The 23,892-nt window shown below is 43.9% G+C and overlaps 1 protein-coding gene across 8 annotated transcripts in view; it reads left to right on the top strand.

The window, feature by feature from the left end:
- Positions 1–22,879, top strand: part of spire1a (spire-type actin nucleation factor 1a) — a 32,937-nt gene extending 10,058 nt beyond the window's left edge. Inside the window, exons 3-20 of one of the 8 annotated variants that reach the window (XM_086194285.1) lie at positions 4,906–5,172; positions 7,272–7,397; positions 9,896–9,970; positions 10,090–10,254; positions 10,349–10,435; positions 10,855–10,984; positions 12,126–12,167; positions 13,643–13,690; positions 14,234–14,388; positions 14,695–14,773; positions 14,949–15,091; positions 15,853–15,873; positions 16,917–16,946; positions 17,883–18,020; positions 18,105–18,175; positions 18,265–18,292; positions 18,755–18,918; positions 18,993–22,879. In XM_086194285.1, coding sequence (XP_086050411.1) covers positions 4,906–5,172; positions 7,272–7,397; positions 9,896–9,970; positions 10,090–10,254; positions 10,349–10,435; positions 10,855–10,984; positions 12,126–12,167; positions 13,643–13,690; positions 14,234–14,388; positions 14,695–14,773; positions 14,949–15,091; positions 15,853–15,873; positions 16,917–16,946; positions 17,883–18,020; positions 18,105–18,175; positions 18,265–18,292; positions 18,755–18,918; positions 18,993–19,260 — 2,037 coding nt within the window. In that variant the 3' untranslated portion in view covers positions 19,261–22,879. Of the gene's footprint in view, positions 1–4,905; positions 5,173–7,271; positions 7,398–9,895; positions 9,971–10,089; positions 10,255–10,348; positions 10,436–10,854; positions 10,985–12,125; positions 12,168–13,642; positions 13,691–14,233; positions 14,389–14,691; positions 14,774–14,948; positions 15,092–15,852; positions 15,874–16,916; positions 16,947–17,882; positions 18,021–18,104; positions 18,176–18,264; positions 18,293–18,754; positions 18,919–18,992 lie in introns of all 8 variants that reach the window. The other 7 variants (XM_086194284.1, XM_086194288.1, XM_086194286.1 and 4 more) reach the window with 7 other exon arrangements.
- Positions 22,880–23,892: the final 1,013 nt, after the last annotated feature.

Raw genomic sequence — 23,892 nt, 5'->3', positions numbered from 1 at the left:
ATAAAAACAGAACTGTAAGTACTGTTTTTTTCATAAAATACACAAATACCAAGAGCCAAAACTTCTTCTTTCTCTAACATTTGTGCAGTAATCTTCAAAGTAATAGTGTTTTCTCACAATTATAGAATTGTGCAGCACCAACTAAAATGACTAAAATGTGACTAAAACTAATTTGCACTTTAGTGATCAGATCAGCTGCCCAAAATATAAATTAAGGAACAAATTTAAGGTTTACCGGAAAGAAATTGAGGTTAGTTTTCATCGTCAAAAACACGACTAAAATAGTTTTCCTTTGAAGACTAAAATTGCTGAGAACTGACTAAATAAAATCCGTTTCAGGATGAATAAATATGATCAAAACTAACAACAACATTTGACTCAGGACTAAGACCAAATTCAAAAACTGCTGCTAAGGTGTAGACACCGTGAGCCTCGGACTGAGCAGACCTGCGTATCTCTGCATGCCAGCGAGTAGCGGCGGGTGTACGGGCTGCAGCTGGCTGAACAGGGGCTGCGTGTGTCTGCATGTGAACCCGTCACTGCAGGCGTCTCTCTACAAAGGCTGGTTCTCACTTGTCAGCTCTGATGTCAGACTGCACATTTTAAGGAGGCAAGAGCGTATAAACACCCTCTGGAGTGATGGAGTGACACACACTTGATCCCTGCTGGGCCACGATGTACCACTGACCTCCTCGTGTTGCATCCTGCTTTTATTCTTATCAATCAATTGATTTTGTGACACGTCCTCTTAAAAGCACCAACACAGCCCACATAACAGTCCCCGAGGTTGCATTTCTGCCGACGCAGCGATACTCACGGCCAGCCCAAAGCAGCGGGGACACAATTTATTGAGTCGCTTGAACTATTTGAAGCATTGCCTTCTATTTATATCCCCCTCGAAAGACTGGAGGTCTCTTTTGTTTCCGGTCCTGTCAGGACTAAGATGATGTCATCAGATCTTTTGCCATCGTTAATTTCCTGTAGTTGTTAGCGAGTCTCTTTTGGGAAAAGAAAAATGTCTATGTTGAAGCAATTTTTAGAATTTTGTCATGTAAGATGACATGATGTAATGATTACTGTGAAAAAGTAATCTCTTTTCTGAAGGTTTGTCCCTTTTTGAAGGACCTGCTGTCCTCACCATGCACCGCAGGTTTAACCTGTTCTAATCTTTTGTGGTATTGATGTATTTGGTACAGTTCCTTTGAATACATCAAAACTTGGAAAAAGTCTCACCTGCACACTTCAGCTTTTATTCCAGTGCTGACGACAAGAAATGATGACATAGAAGAGCAATAGTGATTTTTTTTTCATCAGTTTCTGGTCGACTTCATAGGCGAGTGCCGGCTCAGCAGTTTGTGACCTGAAAGAGCAGCGTCCCGCTCTGATGGAGTGCGGCAGTGATGCTGCAGACGGGACGGCGCTGAGCATCCGCTCCTGCAGGGGAGACCTCTGGATTTAGCTCTGGTGGCGGTTATGTAAGCGTCTGTGTTGTGTGACGGCTTCTCTCTGCCACTGCAGTAAATACTGAGGCCTGCTTAGCTGACAGAAGTCAGACGGCCACAACTAGAGTTTTAGCACGTCAAGGCTGATCCAGAAATGGCGTCAGGGCAGCTAGGAGAAGAGCTGCAGAAATAAAAGGGAGTAAGACTGTTAGCACTTGTAATATTGTTTGAAAAGGACGGCTAAACAAAGTTTTCACTGAGGAAAAACCTCTCTGTTCTCGACTTCTATCGAGATTAAACTGGACCTTGACTCTGAAGTCACCCTCAGATCAGAAAGCCTGCAGAACCTCAGTCAGTGGCGTATCCGGCTCGGCCCCTTACACGAGCGTGTCAGTTGATGGGAAGACTGTGAGAACTGTAATCCACGAGAGAATGCTGGACTTTTCCTCGTGTGTGTTGACGCCGGTGCTCTTTAACACAAACAAGTCATTCTCTGACCATCTGCATCACTGGTTGACTCACGATGCTTCCCCCAGCATGTTTACTCCTCTTGTACCGCTCGTATGAGCTACCACATACAAGTGAGGATGCATCCTGTTTCCATCCACTCTCCTTTTTCACCGTTATTTGCCCCGTGAGCGAGAAAATCAGTCCATCAGAAAATCAGTTGTTCACCGGAAGGTTTCAGAACCAAACGCGGCTGTCACATCGGGACAGTACATTGGGAAATCACCACATAGAGTTACACACCGCCGAGATGTCAAGCATGTGGTAGTGTGCGGTCGTAGTTGTACAACTGGGGAGGAAAAAAAACAGTGTTAAAAAAAAAAGTGGACATAATTCGTAGGATTGCGTCCATCGCTGGATATTAGTATTTGTTTTACAATTTATTATTATACATATATATATATAATTTAATTGGAGATGCTTATGGGGAACAGGCTCTGTGTGTGATTGCAGAGGAGACACAGTGAGCGTAGCCCTGGAGGATAAACTCCTTCCTGAGAGACACAAAGGTTGTTGATGAGTAAAAAATTCTCCTAGTATTCGTCACTGATTCCCAGGACGATGCCCCAGACGCTGGACCTCTGGAATCAATCAAGTCCTTGTTGGAAAACATCAGCCTGAAGCACTTCAGGCAATGATGTCATGCTCGCTATCATTATGTCTTAGAGGAGCATGAGAGAAGCTCATTTGTTCCTTACACACAGAATCTTTCGTAACAATTTATTCTCCCTGGTACTATTTTTTTTTTCTTCGACACCTAGGTGACTCATTCCGCTTCATTTCCTAAGAAGCATTGGGAATTGTTGATGGTTTCCAGTGTTGCGTGTTTACTGGTGGTAAAACCTCAGGGATGGCAACACATGTGTCTACCTTTCCTGGGTGAAGGCTGGTTCCAATTATTTGTTTGCAACCAAAACAGTTTAGCCTGCAGTGGATTTTCATGCAGGTGTTTACCGTCTGTCTGCCCTCCTTCTCCCCCCTTCGCTCCTCATCTGTTTTGTCATTTCTCAGTCGTACGTCCAATCAAAGGAAGCGCTAGCAGTTCTGCCATTTCGCTAAACAGCAACTTTGGTATTGGAACACAAAAAAGGAATAAAACCGAGTTTCAGTTCAGTCAGAACATCTGAGGTAAAACTCCACCAGCTATCAGCCGCACAGTCTGGCAGAAGGGCTGAACCACGACTCTGACTGATGTCGCTAATGTAACATTATTCACAACCCAATTTATCGTCCTAAATTGTGTCCATTGGGTAACTAATGTTCCTTCGCCTCTCCTGAAACTGTCAGAATCCAGTCTTGATTACTTGGTCCTCCCTCTCAGGCAGCTGATGATTGGGTGACCCTCTCTCTCTGCTCCCATCCCATCATTACAGCCGGGGAAATGTAAACAGTAACTTTTCATTTCTCAATTGTTCATCCAGACTAATGTGAGTGTGACTCCAGCATCCACTCGCATCACAGCCCGCTGCTCTGCATGTTGAGCTATAGGTGGATTATAAGGTTACATAATGAGACACCAAGGAATAGGATATTTATTTTAGCCCTGGAGCAGGATTATCAGCTGCAAACGGAGATGCTTGATAAACGCAGCGCCTCAACACCTGCCGCTCTGGAGAGAGAGGGGGACCACGCAATAGCCCAACTACTGCTACTTTATTAAGAAAATATGAGGTCATAAACGGAGTGATCACATCTGAGCTAGTTTAAGGACTGATACTTTGAATTTTCATAATAAAGTGGTTAAACATTGACTCAACTATGCAAATTGAAGCCAACAGACCTCAGGATACAAACTGGCTGATCCCTGAGCGTCGCTCATGTGAAGCTGACATTTTGTGGTTTTCAACACAAAGAGCCATCATGTAAACACATGTGACTGAGGCTTGTCCAAACGAAAGGGCGGGGTTCCAGGCAATTATCGAATTATTTTTATTTAAGTCTCATTTGCTGAAGTCAACTAGCCCTAACATGCTGGGTTAACGTCCTTCCTGACTGTGAGCTACACCCAGCCTCCACCACTGCTGTTGTTCCCTGGCACCTAAACCCAGCGTTGGCAGCCTCACCCAAATTAGCTCTGTTATTTGGACTCCTCCCTTTCTCAACAATGCAGCTATATTCCTGGATAAGAACCTACGGGCCATTCGTGGTGGAGGATGCAGATAGAAATGGCGCACTTGTTTGATTTCCTCAACAAAGCCTTTTTAAAATAGCTCCTGTCTGATTCTGAGACCTGAAGTTGTATCATGTTATGCCAAACGAGTGCTGTAGCAACCGGCGTTGTGCTGTCGCTGATCAAAGGAACATCTGATGACTAGGATTTTATTTCCCCCACATTCAGAAAAGCTACAAAATTCTCCTGCAGACATGCCAGAGTTTGCAGCTATCATGAGTTTTTAATCAATTATTTGTATGTGTCAGTTTTATGCTGATTTGATGGATATCGGCCGTGTATTTCCTCAACAAACCCTTCATGTAAACCAGACAACAGAAAGGTGCACTGCATTCAAGCTGTAGCAGTACGTTATCTTCAGTCGTTTTACTGCAAAATGCTTGGGGGGGGGGGGGGATCATCAAGCTGCTGTGTAGTACGTGCAGTCACATGGTCAGCGGCATCAGGTGTGACTCAAGTGGTTTTTTTGTTGTTGTTTTTTTTGGAGTGAGAGATGGGAAATTTAGAATTTTGTATGAATGTTATAACCCAGCTTAAAAATGAGGGGATGAAAGGAAATCCTTGTGGTGGTAACTGATTCTTTTAGAGGAACAGGGAGGCCTCAGTTTAAATCTGGTTTGAAGAGATGAAGCTGTTGTTTACCTAAACATCACCAGGATCCTGTAGAATTAGAGGTACCAGTGTACTATTATTTGTAGAGGGACAGGGAGAACTTGGGAGTTTGCAGTATTTTTGTCCGTCTACAGTAACTACCTGGTGTTTACCTGTTTGTCTGTCACCTCACAGGTTATCGACTCTCTGGGCGTCATGATCTACAAAGCTCTGGACTATGGGCTCAAAGAGAACGAGGAACGTGAGCTCAGCCCGCCGCTGGAGCACCTGATCGTCATGATGACCAACACGGGAGAAAGCGAAAACGACCCCTGTCCAGACGAGGGCTATGAGGCTACAGAGGAAGAGGATGAGTGCGAGGAAGAGGAGGAGGAGGAGCCGGTGTCCGCCTCAACTATCGGCGCAGTCAGCCAAGTCCGTAGCTATCGAGACATCATCACAGTAAGTTTCCGTTTTTGAAAAAAGCAATACTCGATTTAGTGGCTGCTTAAATGTCTCTCCCACACCCTGATTCATAAGAACACAATGTTCAGCTGCTCATCATAAGTCAGTGAGCAAACTGGTGAACTGGCATCACATTTGAAAGTAAGACGAATATCCCTTTAAACAGGAAACCATCAGGGATGTCATTTGCCTTCTAGTTGATGGATTCCAGTACTCGAGAGCTATGAGGAAGTCCTGGTGGAACTCACGTTCACAGGTTACATCAAATCCTCTCAAAACAAAAATGGCTAACACATTATATTACTCCCTTGATCATTTACTGGGTTCATTCCATCGAAATCAGTTTGTGGACCAATGAATGATTTCCCCCCTCCGTCACACATGCCCCAAAAGCTGCATGAAATCCCAACCCCCTTATTTCTCCAGCACTGTGGCTTTAAACAAATGTTCCCATGGTGGAAGGTGTCCCGCTGTAAATTCCCACAGTAGCTTCTGAATATGGTAATTACAGCAGTGTAAACAGACTGGTATTTAGGGAATAAGCCTCCACACCCTTCCAGCCTGCCCCGTCTATACGATACGAATGTTAAGTCTGTGTGCTGCCGGTGCGTTTCCATCCTGCTCCCTAAGTCCTGTAACAATGTTTCCCCTTAAGCGTACACTACACGTATGACACGGCCAGATTAGAGCGCATTCCTGGTCGACCTCCTTCCTTGTACTTTGCTGCTCCGTCAGTCAGCGCTGGGCTGGGTCGACACCAGTGCAGACAGGAATAACGAGACTTTCTCATCTCTTCACTGAAATTGAGGGAGTGGCAGCACAAGCTGTGATCCTCCTCCCTCAGCTGTTAATTTGGGGTTTGAACTCTTGTCGGCCTTATTTCTCTCTTGATTATTGCCCATCAAAGACTCCAAACGGCGCATCTCCTGACTTTGATAATTCAAAAATAAAATACAGTTTAACAGTTTTGTCGTTATAGTATATCACTGTTCATCGTGCAGATTTTTATATTTAGCTGCAACAATGGAAAACGCACATGCATCATGTACTGTCACGGCTCAGGTATCGCTCCACCTGCGAGCGTTGGTGTGGAGGAGGAGGAGGATGGCACTTTCTGCTGAGTCAGACATTCCTGCGGTCTGCCAAACCCTCAGCGTGAAAATATGCCATTCGTCTAGTTCTCTCCTTTTTGTGTGGCTGATGATAATTCCACAGCTCCTCCATTACTCTGGGAGGCAGCCTTTGTTATCAGGACGATCACAGCAGATTGCCATGAGGGCCAGCACTGCCTTTAAACGGTGCGTGAGGGTTTGTTGTCAGGCAATGTTGCTGCTACCGGGCAGTCAGGTTTTGTTTGTGTTTGTTGTTGGTCTATCATCATTGCAGCAGTGCAGACACCTGGTCGGTCCAGGCTTGCGTACGCCAGCAACTCCTGGATGAACTGACACGTGATTCAACACCACCATTTCGTCAGGAAGCTCAAGTGAAAAGTATTTCTGTGACCGTGACTTTTACCTGAGCACCATCAACTGGTCACGGTTAGATTTGTGCAGCACTGTTGTTGCATTCGAAATGACTCAGAAGACCTGGAGATTTGTGTTAAGGTTGTTGTCAACTTCAAGGGTTAAGAAAAAAGACGACATGCAACACTACAAACAGAAAAAGGCAAAATACAAATTAAATGTTAAAAATATGGTCGGAACATTTCCATTCTGAAAATCCGCCATGGCAGAGTTTGTAAATGACATCAATGGTAGAAAACTGAGCGCTGAAAAGACTGTTGGTGAGTTTCTGACGTGTGACTTCAGAGTTGGACTTGATTATTTGTTTTTCTCCAGACTTTTCAGAGTTGTCTTGAACGCAGCATGTATGACCACATATCTCAACAAAGCTGATGACATTCCAATCAGCCTCAGAATTTATTTTTTATTTTTTTGCGTTCAATGCTAACAAGCTAATGTTATCATGCTAACACTAAAATAGAACGTACAGATTATGTGTCAAATATCTGGAGCATCAGCGTTGGTCCAGTGTTCTATTGTGATTTTTCCCCTAAGCACCGATTTATAACAGCTTCCTTCCATGTGCCCCTCCAGCTGTGCTCGTCCCACCTTCCCAGCCCCTCAGATGCCCCCGACCACTACCAGGCTGTGTGTCGCGCTCTCTATGCTGAGTCCAGGGAACTGCGGACCTTCCTGGAGAAGATCAAGAGTGCCAAAGAGGTAAGACACTCCGGCGTCAAACAGCTCTGCTAAGAAGTCAAGAGGAAAACACGCACACACACACACACACACACACACACACACACACACATGCACCCTGTCTTGCTTGGGCTGTTTTGCCACTGCCAGAAAGATTTCATTGCCAGCTTGTCAAAAGTTCATTCACGTTTCCACAGTTACGCCTGCAATCTTCCAAAAATGTGTTTACTGATGGGTAGAACCGATGTGGGTGCTGGAACGTTCTAGACTAACACTAACACTTTGTCAGGCTGACAGAACTCTAAAATGTGGGTGTAAATGTACCCTTGTACTCACGAATGTTGGTTTTCTGCTCGTTTATATGGATGTAATTGGGAATTTAGCAGATGTAGTTTTGGTAATTTCACAAGTCGTCTGCGTCTCTGAGTGGACGTGGTCAGACGTCCCGTGTCTGTGTCACTATACCAGTTAATTGGTAGAGTTGTCAGTCAGGATATAATAACATGACTTAACCAAGACAGCTGACTGATGACATATCGCACAGACGATGTCATCAGTGGCCTGGTCAGATTACTGTCTAATTAAGGGTAATAATGGGCAATAATTAAGTAGAAAAATAATTAAGATCACTTTTTATCTTGTTTCCTCACATTGAAAAGTTAATTTGCTAAGTAACTACCTGGCTAACTAGTTTCCTCAGTTTTCTTTAAACTGATTAACTCATCTTGAGGAAACAGCTTTTTGTTCCCTCGACACAACAGGATAAACAGACCAGAGAAACGAGCATGACGCTCACAAGCGTGTGCAGCTACCAACGTAGATGATCAATCAGTGAATGAAAATAAACTCAAAATTAACTGCAAGCACGGGCCACTTTCAGCCTCTGAAGATTCTCAACTAGGGCTACACGATTTTGAAAGGAAAAAACAAGTGAAATTATTTCGACCGATATTGCGATGCGATTTGTGATACTAGAGGCACCGTTTATTTTTACGTCACCGTTTTCATTTTCATCGAAAAACCCATTTTGTTTGCAGTTACAGGCACGCAGCTGAAAATGAGAGCTGTTGAGTTTGACGCTGCGCCACTGAAGCTGCGAGCTGCTGCAGGCCAGTGGGAAACACTATTAGTTGTCCACCGTTGCTCCCTGATTGAATTGGAGCTGAGAGAAAATGCTGCCACATGACTAACTGGGCAGCTTAGCGTACCTTTACTGTACTCACTCACTCAGTAGGCCCTGGCCGTGACTTGCAGCAGTGAGGATTCATGCAAGCCAACTTATGTAATATGTGGTTATAGAATAAAGTGTAACCTTGTTACAGTCATTTAAGGAGCTTACAGAAGGGGCCAGCAGGCGATAGGGGCCGCTGTGATATTGTCACAGGATAATTGTTAACAAGCAGCCATACACAGTACCCCACATGCTTACAAATTAGGATGTTACTCAACGAGGGCTCGAGTTTCTCTCACTGTCGTTGTTGTTGTTGTTTTTCATGTATTGCTGTGTGTCACGGTGGAAGTCTTGGGATTTTGAAAGTTTTTATGTCACTCTGGAAATAAACTGAAATCCTCAGTTAAGAGGACAGATGGAAAGCAGAAACGAGGGCTTGAAGAGTAGAAGACAGATTATTAGATATTAGAGGAGAAGATCAGCAGAGGAAAAAAAGAGTAAACGTCAGCAAACATGGGGGGAGGAGCAGAAGATGGCGGGATGATGAACAACAGATCCTAAAAAGGCTGTTATTGGCCTATAATGTTGGTTTGTTTTCATATGGTTTTGACTTCATATTTCACACACATTCACAGGTTTTGTGATGGAGGGAAAATGACAGATTTGCAACGCCGCCTCTGTTTCAGCCTTTAACCTGAAATGAAACTACGAACTCCCGGTCCTTCCAGAAAAATTGCAGAGTTTTTTGTGATAAATGCGATGGAATATGCGGGATATTTATGCAATTTTATGCAACAAAATTGTGAGAATTTGCGAAAATTATAGGAATTTGCTCAAATTGCAGGAACTTGCATAAACTGCAGTTTTGAAAAAGAAAAAAAGTGGCGATTCCCCCAACACTCTGTTCTCACAAGGCTACGACCTTCATGGAAAGACTCATTTCTAATGCCTTCCTATGGTAAGCCAGCATACTACGTTACAGAAAGTGCTAGCAATAATTAAGTTATCGTCATGTCCCCTTCGTGGGTTGGGCAGCTTTCCGATGACGTCACTTCACGATGTTCCTAAGGCAACTGGAGGAAAATGGCTGCTCTTGAAGTAAACGCAACATTTTGCAACTGCCTTCGAAGATGTGTGTGACTTTTTTGCAACGAAAATGTGGGGATTATGAAATCGTGCAAGCTTTGCATATTTCGCGCATTTTGCGTGGAAGTCGGTGATTTATGCGGCGAAAATGCAGCCCCCACACAAATGTGCAGACTTTGGCTGACGATGCGTTGAATTAAGCGATTGCATAATCACGTTTATCAGCAGGGACTGAACTCCCCATCACTTTTTCTTTGTACAGAACCTTCGGAAAATGGAAGGTGAGACCCAGGAGGAATCTGTTACGGATCTGGATGAGCTGCAGAAGGCTGATTGGGTAAGAATATCATCCTTCTCTATCATCATGCTACGTTCAGGTTCAAGCGTCAGTCACGACAGAAATGTCTGGCAGGGTTTCTGTCATGGTGTCTGATGGTATTCCGTCTGTCCTTGCAGGGTCGCTTCTGGGTGCAGGTGATGCGAGACCTACGGAACGGCGTCAAGTTGAAGAAGGTTCAAGAGCGTCAGTACAATCCATTACCGATTGAGTACCAGCTCACACCGTATGAAATGCTGATGGACGACATCCGCTCCAAGCGATACAAGCTGCGAAAAGTCATGGTGGGGTTATGTTGCTCTTTTCTCTGGGAGGTTTAGTGACGTCGTTCCTGCTTTTAAAGCAATGCGAGTGATCTGTTTGTCAATGTCCTCCCAGCTGAATGGAGATATCCCTCCGAGGTTAAAGAAGAGTGCCCATGAGATGATTCTTGAATTCATCCGGTCGCGACCTCCTCTCAAACCTGTGAGTAAACTGTTGGAAGGTGCTCTCCCCCCCTCTGGGGCTCTGGGACACATTAATGCTCACAATTCTTTCCATGCTCCAACAGCGATCAGCTGATGGTAGTTGGCACAGCACAATGAATGGTAGTAGATGGGAAGTGTTAGCAGGCCTCCCTAATGTACACACAGAGAAGGGTGTCTATCTTCTTGTCTGGTTCTGGAGGGGTGGCAGATAAGCACATTTCCTCCAAAATTAGCATGTTCCTTTAAGCTTACCAATAGAATGACTTATTCACACTCAGCAGGAAAGGATTTGTGATGTTTACACGCTAGCATATATTGTATATGTATACCAAATGAGTGGTTGGTGTAATCCCATCATCCCCACCTGTCTCCCTAGTGATGTCAGTCCAGTTCTCACTCCTCTGGTTGTCCTGACAGGTTGCCGCCCGACAGCTGAAACCTCATCCACCGCGTCCCCAGAGCCTCCATGAGCGGCTGCTGGAGGACATTAAAGCTGAGAGGAAGCTAAGGCCGGTCTCACCAGACATGATCCGCAGAAACCGTTTGGGTGAGAGAGAGAGAGAGAGAGAGAGACACACACACACACATGCACACACACACACACAAAGGCTAATTCATTCAAAGTTTGATTGAAAATTTCAATCAATTTTTTGTTATTATACACCATAGGACACCTTTGCCCTCATTTGAGTCTTCCAGACAAGATTCATTGCTATTTGGAACTCCTTGCTCTTGACATACAGTATAGTAGGTTCTTTTAACATTAAAGTCTTCGCAATTTTGTTTCAACAGTTATAAGGTCTCGCTCTAGACATTTATTGTGTATTTATTATAAGTAGCCGCCAGGCTTTGCTTCTTGTCTGGAAGACTGAATTGAGGGGTAAAATGACTTATTTCTTATAGTAAAACATTTTTGCAGAAGAACATTTCAAAAATGAGGCTCACTTTGTACAGACAACACGCTTAACTTGCACACTTTTTTTTTTTTTTTTTTAAATACCAGCGTCAGCGTTATGAGCCTGCCTGCGCCTCTCTATAGGAAAACCATTAACCATGACTTAATCATACTTAAATGCATCCATCATGGCTCCTCTGAGCAGCCCTCCTCCTACATTGATCCAGCCTCTTCATCAGCAGTGTCAGTGTGTTTAGTTAAGGATCACTCTGGCTCAGAGCTCTGAGCCCCAGCTGGAATCGCTGTGGTTACAGACGGCTGACATCTTGGCTTTGACATACCTGCTTTAACGAGCGTGTGTGAATTCATTCTCAAAGCAGGCAGGCAGTTGATAATCTGCTTGGTATATGAGGCGGTCATAATTGTCCAATTTTACTGCTAATCTGTAATTTTTAAACCATGTAACGCTCTTAGTAAGATAGAAAACAAAGGGTATTAGAAGAAGAAATGTTTTGCCAGTCTTTACCATGAAGGGTTACTATGTAGTTCATACAAGATGCCTTTTGTTTGGGGCTTTAGGAGGTTAATGTGGAGCACTTATTACATAACCATACATAGGGGGAGGGCTTTGGATGATGAAACTCATGAGATTAAAAACAACGATTCTGTTTCATGGAAAACTGCTAATTAATCGTTTCCGCATCCATTTGAACGCTCATGCATTTTTTTCTTTTTCTCCACTTTGCTTCCATCTTTTTTCCTTCCTTCTGTCAAACACGGGCAAATCTGTCAGTCATGCGCCCTCTCAGCATGTCTTTCAGTTTTGACTCATCAGGTAAAGTTCCACGTCACCTCTTGTGTCTCTGTTGTTGCACCCGTGTTTCACTCCAGGCTATTTCTGGTTTTAGCACTTGTTTCTCCGGAAGATAAACATACACACACCTGCACTCTTCTGTCTCACCCTTGTACAAGTATGTGCGACACAAGCGTAGCACACATTGCCGTGATGCAACTATGAACTGCAGACAAAAGAGGGGTCAGCACAGTGCGTCTTTAATCTCAAACCATGCGAAATTTTAATCTTTTTAAAAAAAATTTTTTTTTTTTAGTGTTGCTCTTAAGTGGCCTCAGAGAGGAAAAACAAACGTTTTAAGTTGTACCCACACTTTGGGTACGGGGGCCAGAAGAAGCCGTTCTTGTCTTTTTCAGGTCGCTTTATTGTGGGTCGAATATCTTGTTTTCTCCAAATAACACAGCTCATGATGTCATAACAAAAAGATAATTATGATGAGATAATCTACTAATTGTTGTTGCAAAGTGACTGCTTTTTCTTGAGTGACGCAGTGATGAAGGTGTTTTTGTCAGCCGGCCTGGACGTGAGCATCACCATAGCTTCCTCAACCAAAAGCGAAAAGGGGGTTTTACAGTGGAATTAAGGTTCCTGCTGAAACGAGCTCTGTGTCAAACAGAAGTTTGGACGTGTTGATAGTGATAATCCTCCCTTCCTTGATTTTTGAAGCTTAAGTGCTTTATTTGATTCGTTTTTGGCCACAAGATGCAACTTGTTCCACAATCTGATTAGTTTATGGCCACTACATGTAACTTGTTGTCATGCTTGGATTAATTTCTTTTTTCTTGTGGCCACAAAATACATTTTTGTCTCAATGGCCAGTCCAGGGGTCGGTAAATCTGGAATGTTCTTGTGGGGCTTGGAGTTAGGCTGAACACATTCCTTCAGAAGAGCAGGGGTTCTTTTATCCATGTAAAGAATGATGGGAGTTTGGTAGACAATCCCAGGGGTTACCGGTTGTCTGGGTGGCGAGGGATAGCCTTTGAACTGGCGCCACGAGAGTTAGCCCGCGATCAGCCTGCCCTGCTCGTCACCCTAATCCGCTCTCGTATGAATATTACATAACTTGAGTGTCAGCCGCCCACCTCAGATAGATATGTGAATGACCATCTGAACACAGCGCTGCAGATCTCAGGACGGCTGTAATCCGGCTGGATACACCAGAGTAACCTTTCATGCTTTGGCTGCACTCGTTTTCGTTTCCTCTGCTCTCCTGTCGTTGGTTCCCTCACTGTCCCGCTGTGCTTGTGTGAGTGAACGTAGCCCACAATTGCACAGTATCTCCTCAATGCACACCTGGACTGACAGATGCTTGTGGCTGTCTACTCCTCCCTGTAGAACCCTGTGTGTGTGTGTGTGTGTGTGTGTGTGTGTGTGTGTGTGTGTGTGTGTGTGTGTGTGTGTGTGTGTGTGTGTGTGTGGTCCTATTGAAAGCTATATTCTCTACATTTCGTTTGCAGGCGCAGGGAAAAGCATCAGCACTCCTCAGGACTTGTTCCGCGGCTCAGGTAAAGAAGGAAGAGTGTTCTCATCAGATGATAACCATCTATAACATCAGCACAATGATAGGGGACTCAACATATGGTCCGTGTCCCTGCAACACTGTACAATCAGGATACATGATGGCCATCTGCTTAGATAAGGAGACAGTACATGACATTTTATGGTTTTGGAGCTTCCAGAAGTGATATTCCTCTTCTCCATAGAGGATGTGATGATTAGCCATGATGTTGTCTCCATCCCAGTAGATGGTAAATGCTTCTGCAGAAGCTTCAAGCACTTGATTAGCCATTAAGATAATTATGCCCAGCGTCTTGCACCATTACCATGTTACATTGTTTTAAGGTCAGGGTCCATCTGGTAGTTGGTCGGCTTGGTTCCTGGTTTAAATCTCTAACTAAGGATTGAAGCCCCTCAAAGCCAATTCTGATGTGTGGTTTTTGTCTTTCTCAATAATTGGATTTATTTCTCTGAAAAGTTTAATTGAGAAAATTCAAAAGCAGTTGTTGTTCTTGTTAACGTCTGACTGACCGGTCCATCTTCACCTGCAGATACTCCTGATGCTTCCAAGAAGTTGACGGTCAGCACGCAATCTCTAGCTAGCGGCACCGCGGGACCAAGTCAAGGAGGAGGTCAACCGCTTAGCCAAAGGAAGAGGCTGCTGAAGGCGCCCACGCTCGCGGAACTGAACAGCTCCGACTCCGACGTAAGATACGTGGGTCGGTCTGGCGGTGCTCGGTAGAAGGGTGCAACATCACAACCGTATACACTGCGATTTGTTCTTACAATTATTACATCAAAATTAGTTTGTGGTCTTGCACATCATAAAAAGGGGTTAAGATTTTACAATCCTTGAGCGCACCAGGCATGAGATCCTGGTGTCCTCTGTTCTCTGCACAGCACTGCTAAAAACTCACTGTCTGCACCTGGAGCTCAGGTGATGGAGTCTCCTGCTCCCTTGACCATGGAGCAATGTGGTTAATTCTCTACTGTCTCATCATCTGCGTAGCAGGATGAGCCCACAAGGAGCAGCTCGAGTATGTCACCGTCTCTGATGGACACGTCTCCAGAGTCTGTCGTGGGGAAGAAGGGTGAGCCTCCTGCTGTCGTAGTAGACAGGATTGATGAAAACGTCAAAATATTTATTTATTTTTTTGAAAAATTGCTCAATTTTGCACAGACTTTTTCAGACAAGAGAAAAATGGAAGATGGAAACACTTCGTTTTATCAAAGCAGCTCAATTTGATTCTTCCTCTTTCCCTCCAGCCCCCCCCATGTTCCTGCCCGTGTCTGCCACGCCTCAACCAGACAAGCGTCAGTCTCCTCAGAGGCGGCACTCCATTGAGAAGGAGACCCCCACCAGTGTTCACCCCTTCATCCCTCCATCCAGACACAGCTCCAAATCTCTGGTATGTAGTAATGACAGATTGATCACCCCCCCACACACACACACACACACGCACACACACGAATCCTACCAGCCCAAATTTGCGCCGCACTCATGCATTTCAAATCTACTCATTAGACGATTTCATTACGATGGTAAAGAATTTGCTCGATTGATGTGTATAGAGTTTTCTTGTGTGTATCATGAAGAATGAAATGCAGCGCATGTCAAGAGTATAAACTAAATCTGAGTCATAAACACAGACGCGATGTCCCGTCATGACTTCGTGACTGCGGCTGCATCCTCCAACAACACTGGACGTACAATCTGTCTGTTGAATTTACTCGCGTCCTGTGACCGGTCATTTATTTGCAATGAGATCATTGCTTCTCTGAGTAACTCCGCTGCTGGTCGTATGATTCTAGTGAGGTTGATGGATTTAATTGAAACCACAGGACAGACTCCTGTATGAAGAGGATGTTGAGGGAATGGATTCATTCTCACCACTCGCTCGTTTAATCGCAGACTTCTGGAGCCGAACCAGAAGTTCTTGTTGCAACCAGCTGCGAGTCATCAAATCAGACTAATGAAGTTAAATCCTCCCTCCTCGGGATCATTTTTTAATCAAAGATTTCAGCTCCCCTCCACAGTAACGTGATTGATGATTTAACCTGAAATACAGCAGCTTTATTTATTTAGCTGTTTCTGTAGATGTGCCATCTTTATTCCACTTCTTGTGCAAAAGACTTACTCAGTGATTTCCTGTTTCATAAAATGCTGCAGCTGATGGATCCCGCCACCAAGGTAACTGTCAACCATCTGTCTGTCTGTCTGTCATCACCTCTGGAAAGCTTTCATTTTATGTCATGTATACCTCTGACTAGGAGACCTTTGTTTGCAGGATAACCCAAAAAGTTGGGAATAGATTTTGATGAAATTTGGCTTAGTTTAGGCTGAGGAACAGTCTCAGTTGTGTTGCTGCCTCCCCAACATACTTGTACAGGAGTGGGGATGGGGTAGGAAAGTGAGACACATTACCTGTTAGTGAACTGGGGGGAGTAGAATATGATGACCCCATGCTCTGACCCCATGGTGAAGCGTCTCACTGTCAGATGATACGACGCAGTCGGCGACTTCACGTGTGACGGAGGAAGCATGTGCGAGTACAACTGCGGAAAAGACCAGAAGCAATCAGTTGGATATTGGAATTGATCAGATGATGTCAGCCATCTTGGCTCGAACTACCTGGGTGGTTTTCACAGTGCTTAGCGGAGGGAAGTGGAGGAAAAGCCCATTGACAGATTAAACAAGATTTTTAATGTCTTGTCCTGGGCGGAGGGCGGAGCCCTTCACGTGTTCTACTAGAACAGTAGGAAAGTGACGAGCACGCGCCGGATGAGTGCCGGATTGATGGTTTGCACCGTCTGCGCACAGCGAGCTGTCGTTCCTGGTGCTCATGTTGGAACAAGATGAGAGAATATAATCACAAGATAAAAGCTGTGAACCTCTGTGAACTGCAGATGGATGCTGTCAGATGATTTTTGTGTCATGGGACTTGCTGTTTTGCAATTAGATTTCTTGCCATGTATGATATGAAATAATTTACGGACTGAGCTCATGGAAGGAGACAGTTGTATGAATTATACAAAACAAATATAATACAAAAAACATACAGAAATGGCTATTAATATCGCTTTATTAGTTTAGCTCTTGTAGACCACTTAGCAAATATGTCTGTAAATGATGATGTAATCTTATTAAGGTTAACTTTATTACTTGTTCTGTATGTAATTGGCTTGTTGGACTAAGGTTTTGTGTGTGTTATTGTTCCCGTGTCTGCTGGTCAGAGGGACGCTGCCAGCGGCGCTCAGGGCACGGTATGTTACTGCTGCTGCATTTCCTCACAGCGTGCCTTCAAAAACCACCCAACTGAGTGCGAGGAAGCCTTCCAGGATACCTTATAATTTAATAGGCTTGATTTAGATGAAAGGGACCTTGTGGCATGAACATTTCATCAGATGGGAGATTTGTGGCATACTAAAGTAAGTCAGAGGAGGTTAAAAAGGGGGGGAAAAAAGCGACTGCGTTAAGCCAGGTGTTCTTAAAGTAGCGGTTGCAAGATGAATTTAAAATGATTTCAAAGGCCTCAATTTTTTTCTGAAGATACAACCACTATAAAAAAAAACCCAAGATGAATTTAAATAAATTCCAATGTTTGTATAACCCAATGAGTGTGTGGATGCTTTCTCCCAGGATGGCGGGAGATCGGGAACTCCTGCCCCGAGCTACTAAACTGAGGCAAAAGACACTTACAGTTAGAAAATGTTAAAGAGGCTTCCGGTTATGTCACAAATCTCCAGGTGCTGCAGACTTGACCATGTTTGGGGTCCACTTGCTGTTTGGCCACATGTAAGTACTTTTTGATTAAGAAAACAAACAAACCAAAATAAACCACAACAACAACAACAGCTTTGGTTTGAGTTCTGGCCCCGTGATAATGTGAGTGTAGTTGAAGCTGATCCTAACGTGGCTCAGGTCAAAGCTGTGGACCACCAACATGACGGCCTCTTTCATCACCAGGAACTTCTGGTTGTCACATCCGAAGCCTCATTTGTGGTGATTGATGTTCCATCTCATGACGTGTTTGGTCCTCTGGTGAAGTGGTGTGTAATGGTTTGCTTGCATGTGCGGGTTACGGTGCAAAATTCACACGGTGTCGGTCCCACGGGAAGCAGATGACATCGCCCCTCGCGGTTGTGTTAGACGCGTGTGTGTGCGTGTGTTTGCTGACGGTGATGCGTGTTGGGTTTCAGGAGGAGTTCTGTTACCCAGCCGAGTGTCTGGCTCTCACGGTGGAGGAGGTGATGCACATCAGACAGGTTCTGGTCAAAGCTGAGCTGGAGAAGTGCCAGCAGTATAAAGACATGTACACGGCCCTCAAGAAAGGAAAGGTGGGGTTCACACACGCGAATCTGTCACTTGAATGCATCAGTGTTGTTCGCTATCCCTTCCTCACCACAAGCTTTCCTCTCCAGCTGTGCTTTTCATGTCGGGCCAAAAGGTTCTCGCTGTTTACCTGGTCATACACCTGCCAGTTCTGCAAAAGGTACCATTAAATCACTTCTACTGGAAGTTCTCTCATAGTCTTTTTTCGGGAATTGTCCATCTGACAAGTTCATCATTATTTCTTTTCAGGCCGGTGTGTTCGCAGTGTTCGAAAAAGGTAAGAGGCTCTCCACCTGATTTCAACACTTTAAAAGGAGATCTGTGACGTAGAACTACAACAATCCGTTGATTAACTATCACTTAGACCAAGTCAAAATTAATCTGCAACTGTTTTCAGAGTTGATTTTTTTTTTCAAGCAAAAATTTCAAACATGCTGGTTCCAGACACTTAAATATAAGGATTTGTTGGTTTTTTTTTGCAATTTTAACAGAAATTGGAGTGTTTGGTGGAAATAACATACAAATCTGAGCAAGTCGCCGCGCTGTGGACAATAAAGATTGAGCATTTTTCAATAATTCTTGAGTTTTATACAAAATAATCGTGAAAATAATCCTCATATGAACTGATGGTGAGAGTAATCTTTCGTTGCAGCCCTACAATGTTGACAAGCAAGCTTCATATGAAATATCTGTAGTCTGCGTTGATTTGTAAATCTCTGTGTGTGTCATTTTTCCTCAGATGCGTCTTCCTTCCAAGCCCTACTGCACGCTGCCCATCTACACGTTGGGTCCGAGCGCCATGGCTAAAGAGGAGGCGAGTGGAGATTCTGCAATGGCCGAACCAGGAAAACAGCAATTTGGTTCTGCCTACAGCAGGCGGAGCCTACGCAGAAGTGTCTCCAAGTACGTTACTTACAGAGTTGAACTTTGTTCGTGGTCAGCCACGTATACATCATTGAATTCCTCTCCGCCCTCAGGTTGTCAAAGCACAGCAGCAGTAGCAGCAAAGACGGATGGCCACTGGAGGAGCCGGAGCTTCCCAAGGAGCTGACGGAGGACTGGGCCACCATGGAGGTCTGCGTGGACTGTAAAAAATTTATCACAGAGATCATCTCCTCCAGCAAGCGCAGCCTGTGCGTGGCCACCAAGCGGGCCCGTCTCAATCGCAAAACCCAATCCTTCTACATGACGCCATCTAACTCCGCCCTTAACTGCAGGCCTGCGGAGCGCATTAACGAGGTGTAGGAAGGAGGGCCACCCCCCCCCGCGCACTTCACGCCTATCCCTTATTCAATAAAAAACAAAAATCAAGGCTCTTTGCGGTTAAGGGGTGATTTTAAAATTAAAAAAAGAAAAAAATCCCAAGTGACCATGAAGCGAGTTCACCCCACTGCTGAAGTCAGTAAAGGTTCTTCTACCTTATCCCCTCTCAGGAAAAGTTGGCACGCTGGGAAAGCGACATCTTGTTGGCTGCCAGATAACAATAGAGAGCCATGCGTCCTCACGTGTCATGGGTGATAATTCAGGGCACGCTAGCGGTGGGTAAAATGAATATAATGAGCTGCTGATGTTGGTTACGTCGGTCAGGAGAGAGAATGTACGTGAGCCGGAGCGGGAGCGTTTGAATCGGCCCTGGCCCAACCCTAATCCTAGCTACATTTTCCAGGTGTTTACTTCTCGCGCTCAGGGAAGAGCAACCGATTGTCTTTTGACAGAAATGCACTGTAGATCCTCCCGTCAGGTGTGCTGGGGTAGATCTCCGCCGCTCCCTGCCCTTCTCTTATTCTTCCAGCAACAATTATGCCAAATGTTCCATTTTTTTTTTTTTTTTGCCAGTTTGCATCAGATGTAGTCTAACAAATGCATATTTACTACTTCTCACAAGTTGAAGGGTGGAGATGTATTCTTCTTCTGGGTGGATTTTAGCTATTTTAGGAATAATTCAATTCTGTGCCTGGTGCCAAAATGTAATTTTCTTTCTTTGAATGTCTTTATAGTTCCGGACCTACTGTACATATGTGTCATAAATTCAACGGGGGATGTTTTAGACTAGTTTGGTTTCTTGCGCTTCCATGTTCCACACTGAGGCACAGAAATATCTGGTGATGAATGTGTACATGCTGTATATTTACTCCAAATTTAATATAAAAAAAAACAACTTTACTAAGTAGAAGTATAATTTTCTATGTTTTAAGATTTCTGCCTGTGGGGTTTCAAACCTTTATTTGAAATTCCTTTATTAGTGTTATTATGGTTTGTGTTGATGTAATATTTAGATTTTATTTCTATGATATAGTTAATAAAAAACCCTCCTCAGTTATTGATATAATCACACAATTTGAATAGCACTTTTACCAGACCAGTTGTTTATGTTTGTTACTTTGTCTTAAAAATGATAAGCAAATTGTTGATCATTTTCACCTCCTGGGGGTCCACAGTGCCATTTCCCAGGGTTCCTCACGAATGAAAAAAGAAAATTGTGTGAATGGCTGAGAGTTGTGTGTAAGGAAGGGATTACGGATCAAACAAAACGCCACTGAATCGACCGTGAGTTTTTTCAGTACAGATCCGAACCGCTGTCACACACGAGCATCTCACCCTGGTTCGGTGTTTTTATGTTTGTTGTTTTTTTAAGTGACGAAGCCCGACCAGCCTGTTAGATTCTCATGCCATGTTCCAATCGCATCGTTCATCCGACTAGACTGATTTCAGGCCTCTGTTAGGAATGTGTGCATGCTGTATCGTGATTTGTTTTTAATCAAAGAAACAATAATAATAATAATAATAATAATAATAATAATAAAATCACCACCGTTCTTACGTTTGACTCCACATGCTTTCACCAGCAACTTGTTTTCAATCCTGTGCTTTAAGGGACACCAAGTGGCCAAAGATGTAAATTACAGTCACTTTAATTTGTGTCACTCGCACATAGATTGATTACAACGACCAGTAGCGTTGTTGCAAACAGCTGCAATAACTGAAGTGAAGAAGTTTTCTATTCCAGCCTTTAAAAGGAGAACTGCAAACGTCCCCGAGGGAAATGACGAACTGCAGCTTTTATTCAATTTTATCACGGAGTTCCATGAAAATGAGATGAAACGTTCACAATGTTAAAACTCCCGTTTCTTGTTTTCATGGAGCCGATTTTGAGTAGCTTTATTTGATAAAACATCAAAGGGTTTTTAATTAAAAAGATCAAGATTGAACAGATGAAACAAATGTTTAAGCCATTTTCTTTAAGGTATTCAAACAACCTTGATTACCCCCAGACCCCCACCCGCATCAACACAAGGGTAGCAACAGACAACAGGACTCTTGACCATAACGAGAATTGCCAGGCCTTAAACTTTCTTTTTTTCTTCCTTTTGTGTTTAAAAAAAGAAAACAAAGGAGGAAAGTTCATGGTAACTCGCTTCATAAACACGTTCATTTTTAGAGTTGCTAACTGTTTGTGGTTCAGTTTTGATTGGTTGAGAAAATTGTCTCGTTTGATTTTGATTCGCCTAAATAGACGCGTTGTATCAAAGCATGCACCTTAGCATTCATTCTAGTCTGCCGTTTGCTGGCAAATTTGGACAGGGATTTCTTTCCTTAATAGACGTTTCAGAGAAGGTACAGTCATGAAAATTTGACCTAAAGGCTTGAAAATGTCCATTTATTGGTGAAAATCTGTACCAATACTGACAATCTCATTATGCAGCAGGGTGTTGTGGTGATTCTTGCAATCTATTCATCATTTTCTGATCTTCAGTATTGCCTCTTTTTTTTTTCTATATATCTAGAACAGAAGTGTCCCTACGCTCTCAAAGAAGCTGCTGAATTGATATACATTTTTCATGATATTCCCTTTCTTTTCTCTACTCATTCGTGTTCTGATTGGATAAAACACCCAGCTGTTTCATGCAGCTGCTCCTGTAGTGGCGTGCAGGTCAACGCCGATGACAAGCTGCACGAGTGTGCACATGAATATAGGTCATTAAACCACAATAACGCGCAGACACAGAATAGACCCGCTATCCCTTGATGGGTTGGTAACAGATGCTGAAAATAACTGTGCAGGCCGGAGCCTCCCTGAAGGGTGACCCTCACACACTGGTTTCTATGGAAGGACAGCAAGCAAACACACATCAATAAACAGTCGGGACAGGCTCTGCATTTAGCTGCAGCTCGGTAAATAAAGTTGTGCTCTTAAATGCTGCTCTGGCTAACTGAGTGGAGGATATGATATCTGTCTCATCCGATGCCAAATTATTCAGAATAATCCGGGCCGCTTTTGATGAGATTAAGATTGTCAGGTTTTAGGTTCAAATGTTAAGGTCAGAGACTTTTCAGGGTGTCGCGTATCGCTCAGTGCAGTGTGTAAGTTCTTGTAATGATTTATGTATGGCATTGACTGATGGCAAACACACACACACACACGTTATTGTGAGCCTCAGAGACTGACCAGGCTAACAAGGTGTCATTTAATCCAGTGACAGTGTGGGTCTGCCAGTGTGGGCTGTGATGGGTAACTTTCAGTGTTTCCCCACTAATGGGATGGGATTAAAATGTAGGAATGAAAACTCATCCCATAATCTCTTCCTTGAGGGTCTACTTCAGAGTGACGTACAGAGAACAAATGTCTCGCATGGGGGAACCTCATCAACCCCGACTGAGGTTTTAAGCTTTCTGTAATAACTCTTACAACACGGTTGAAGACAATGCATTATTAATAGGATGTCACACTTGTGCTTTCGTTGCTGAGTGGGTCAACAACACTCTGTTCAGGGTGGAACTGAAGCTCTGGGAGCCAGCACATTTGTAATTCAGTCACTTGTCTTTGCATGAAGAGAAATTCAAGGAAATAAATATGACATTTGACTTGTTGTATTGCCACATACAGTGTGATACAAGACATATACATAATAAACACAATGAATGCCGCAACAGCTCAGCTGCATGATGTGGCTGGTTGGTCACCGACGCGGCCTTAAACTGACAGACCCATGACAGGGATGCTGGCCACAAATGAGCCAAGAGGGGTGATGGCAACTGTTGCTAGGGTATTAAGTAAGCTCCCTGAAGGTCAAGACGGTAACAGGGTCAAGTGTCAAGAGAGAGAAATTTCCACGGTTACACTGATCATTTCATGAAATTTTGTTGACTGTGAGCAAACGCCTGCTCGCATGAAATGTGTACGCGCAGGTTAAAACCTGATAAACGCCATCAAAACATTTGCAGTCCCGACTTCTCGTATCACTGCAGTGCTCAAACCCAACACGCACTTTTGAACCGCAAATGCAAAGTTGGCCATGCTGGCACATCTAACCTGAGGAAACACCTGGCTGAACATTTAATACGTAACCGACAAAAACTGCGAGAAAAGAGTATCCTATAGTGTGTCAGTCCCTTGCAGCAGCTGCAGCAAACATTAGGAGCACGTCTGGAAATTGAGAAGCTTGTTCTTATTTTAGAATCAATGTTGGTTTAAACGTGACCGGTTTATCCTGTTCACGTACCATAACGTCAATATTCAGTAGCTGCCTGTGAACACCTTTCCTTAACCTAACAACAACAGAACACAGTGAAATTAAAGGTAAACCGCCACTGTGGGAAGAAACATTTTGTATTTTGTTCTTTTTCTCCTGTTTTTTGAAGCATGTCTCGATGCTTTTTCTTTCAGTGGTTGCGGTAGTAACTTGCAAAGCTGCGAATCCAGCCAGCCTCACTGGATCCGTGTCCGCTCTGCTGATTCCACATCAGTTAAATGGCCCTTCTCAGCATTATTTCAGCAAACACGATAAAGGCTGACGATGAGCGCATGCCCTACACTCGCCAGCACATCTGACAGCAGCATCAAGGGTCAAGAAGGAATGTATTTTCTATTAAGTGCGT

Source organism: Aulostomus chinensis, chromosome 22 (genome assembly GCF_037954235.1).
Source record: "Aulostomus chinensis isolate RoL2024-O1b breed Wild chromosome 22, RoL_Achi_v1.0, whole genome shotgun sequence".
In the NCBI taxonomy this organism is placed as follows: Eukaryota; Metazoa; Chordata; class Actinopteri; order Syngnathiformes; family Aulostomidae; genus Aulostomus; species Aulostomus chinensis.
Note: the sequence above shows the minus strand (reverse complement) of the source record. Positions and strands in the feature narration are given on the sequence as shown.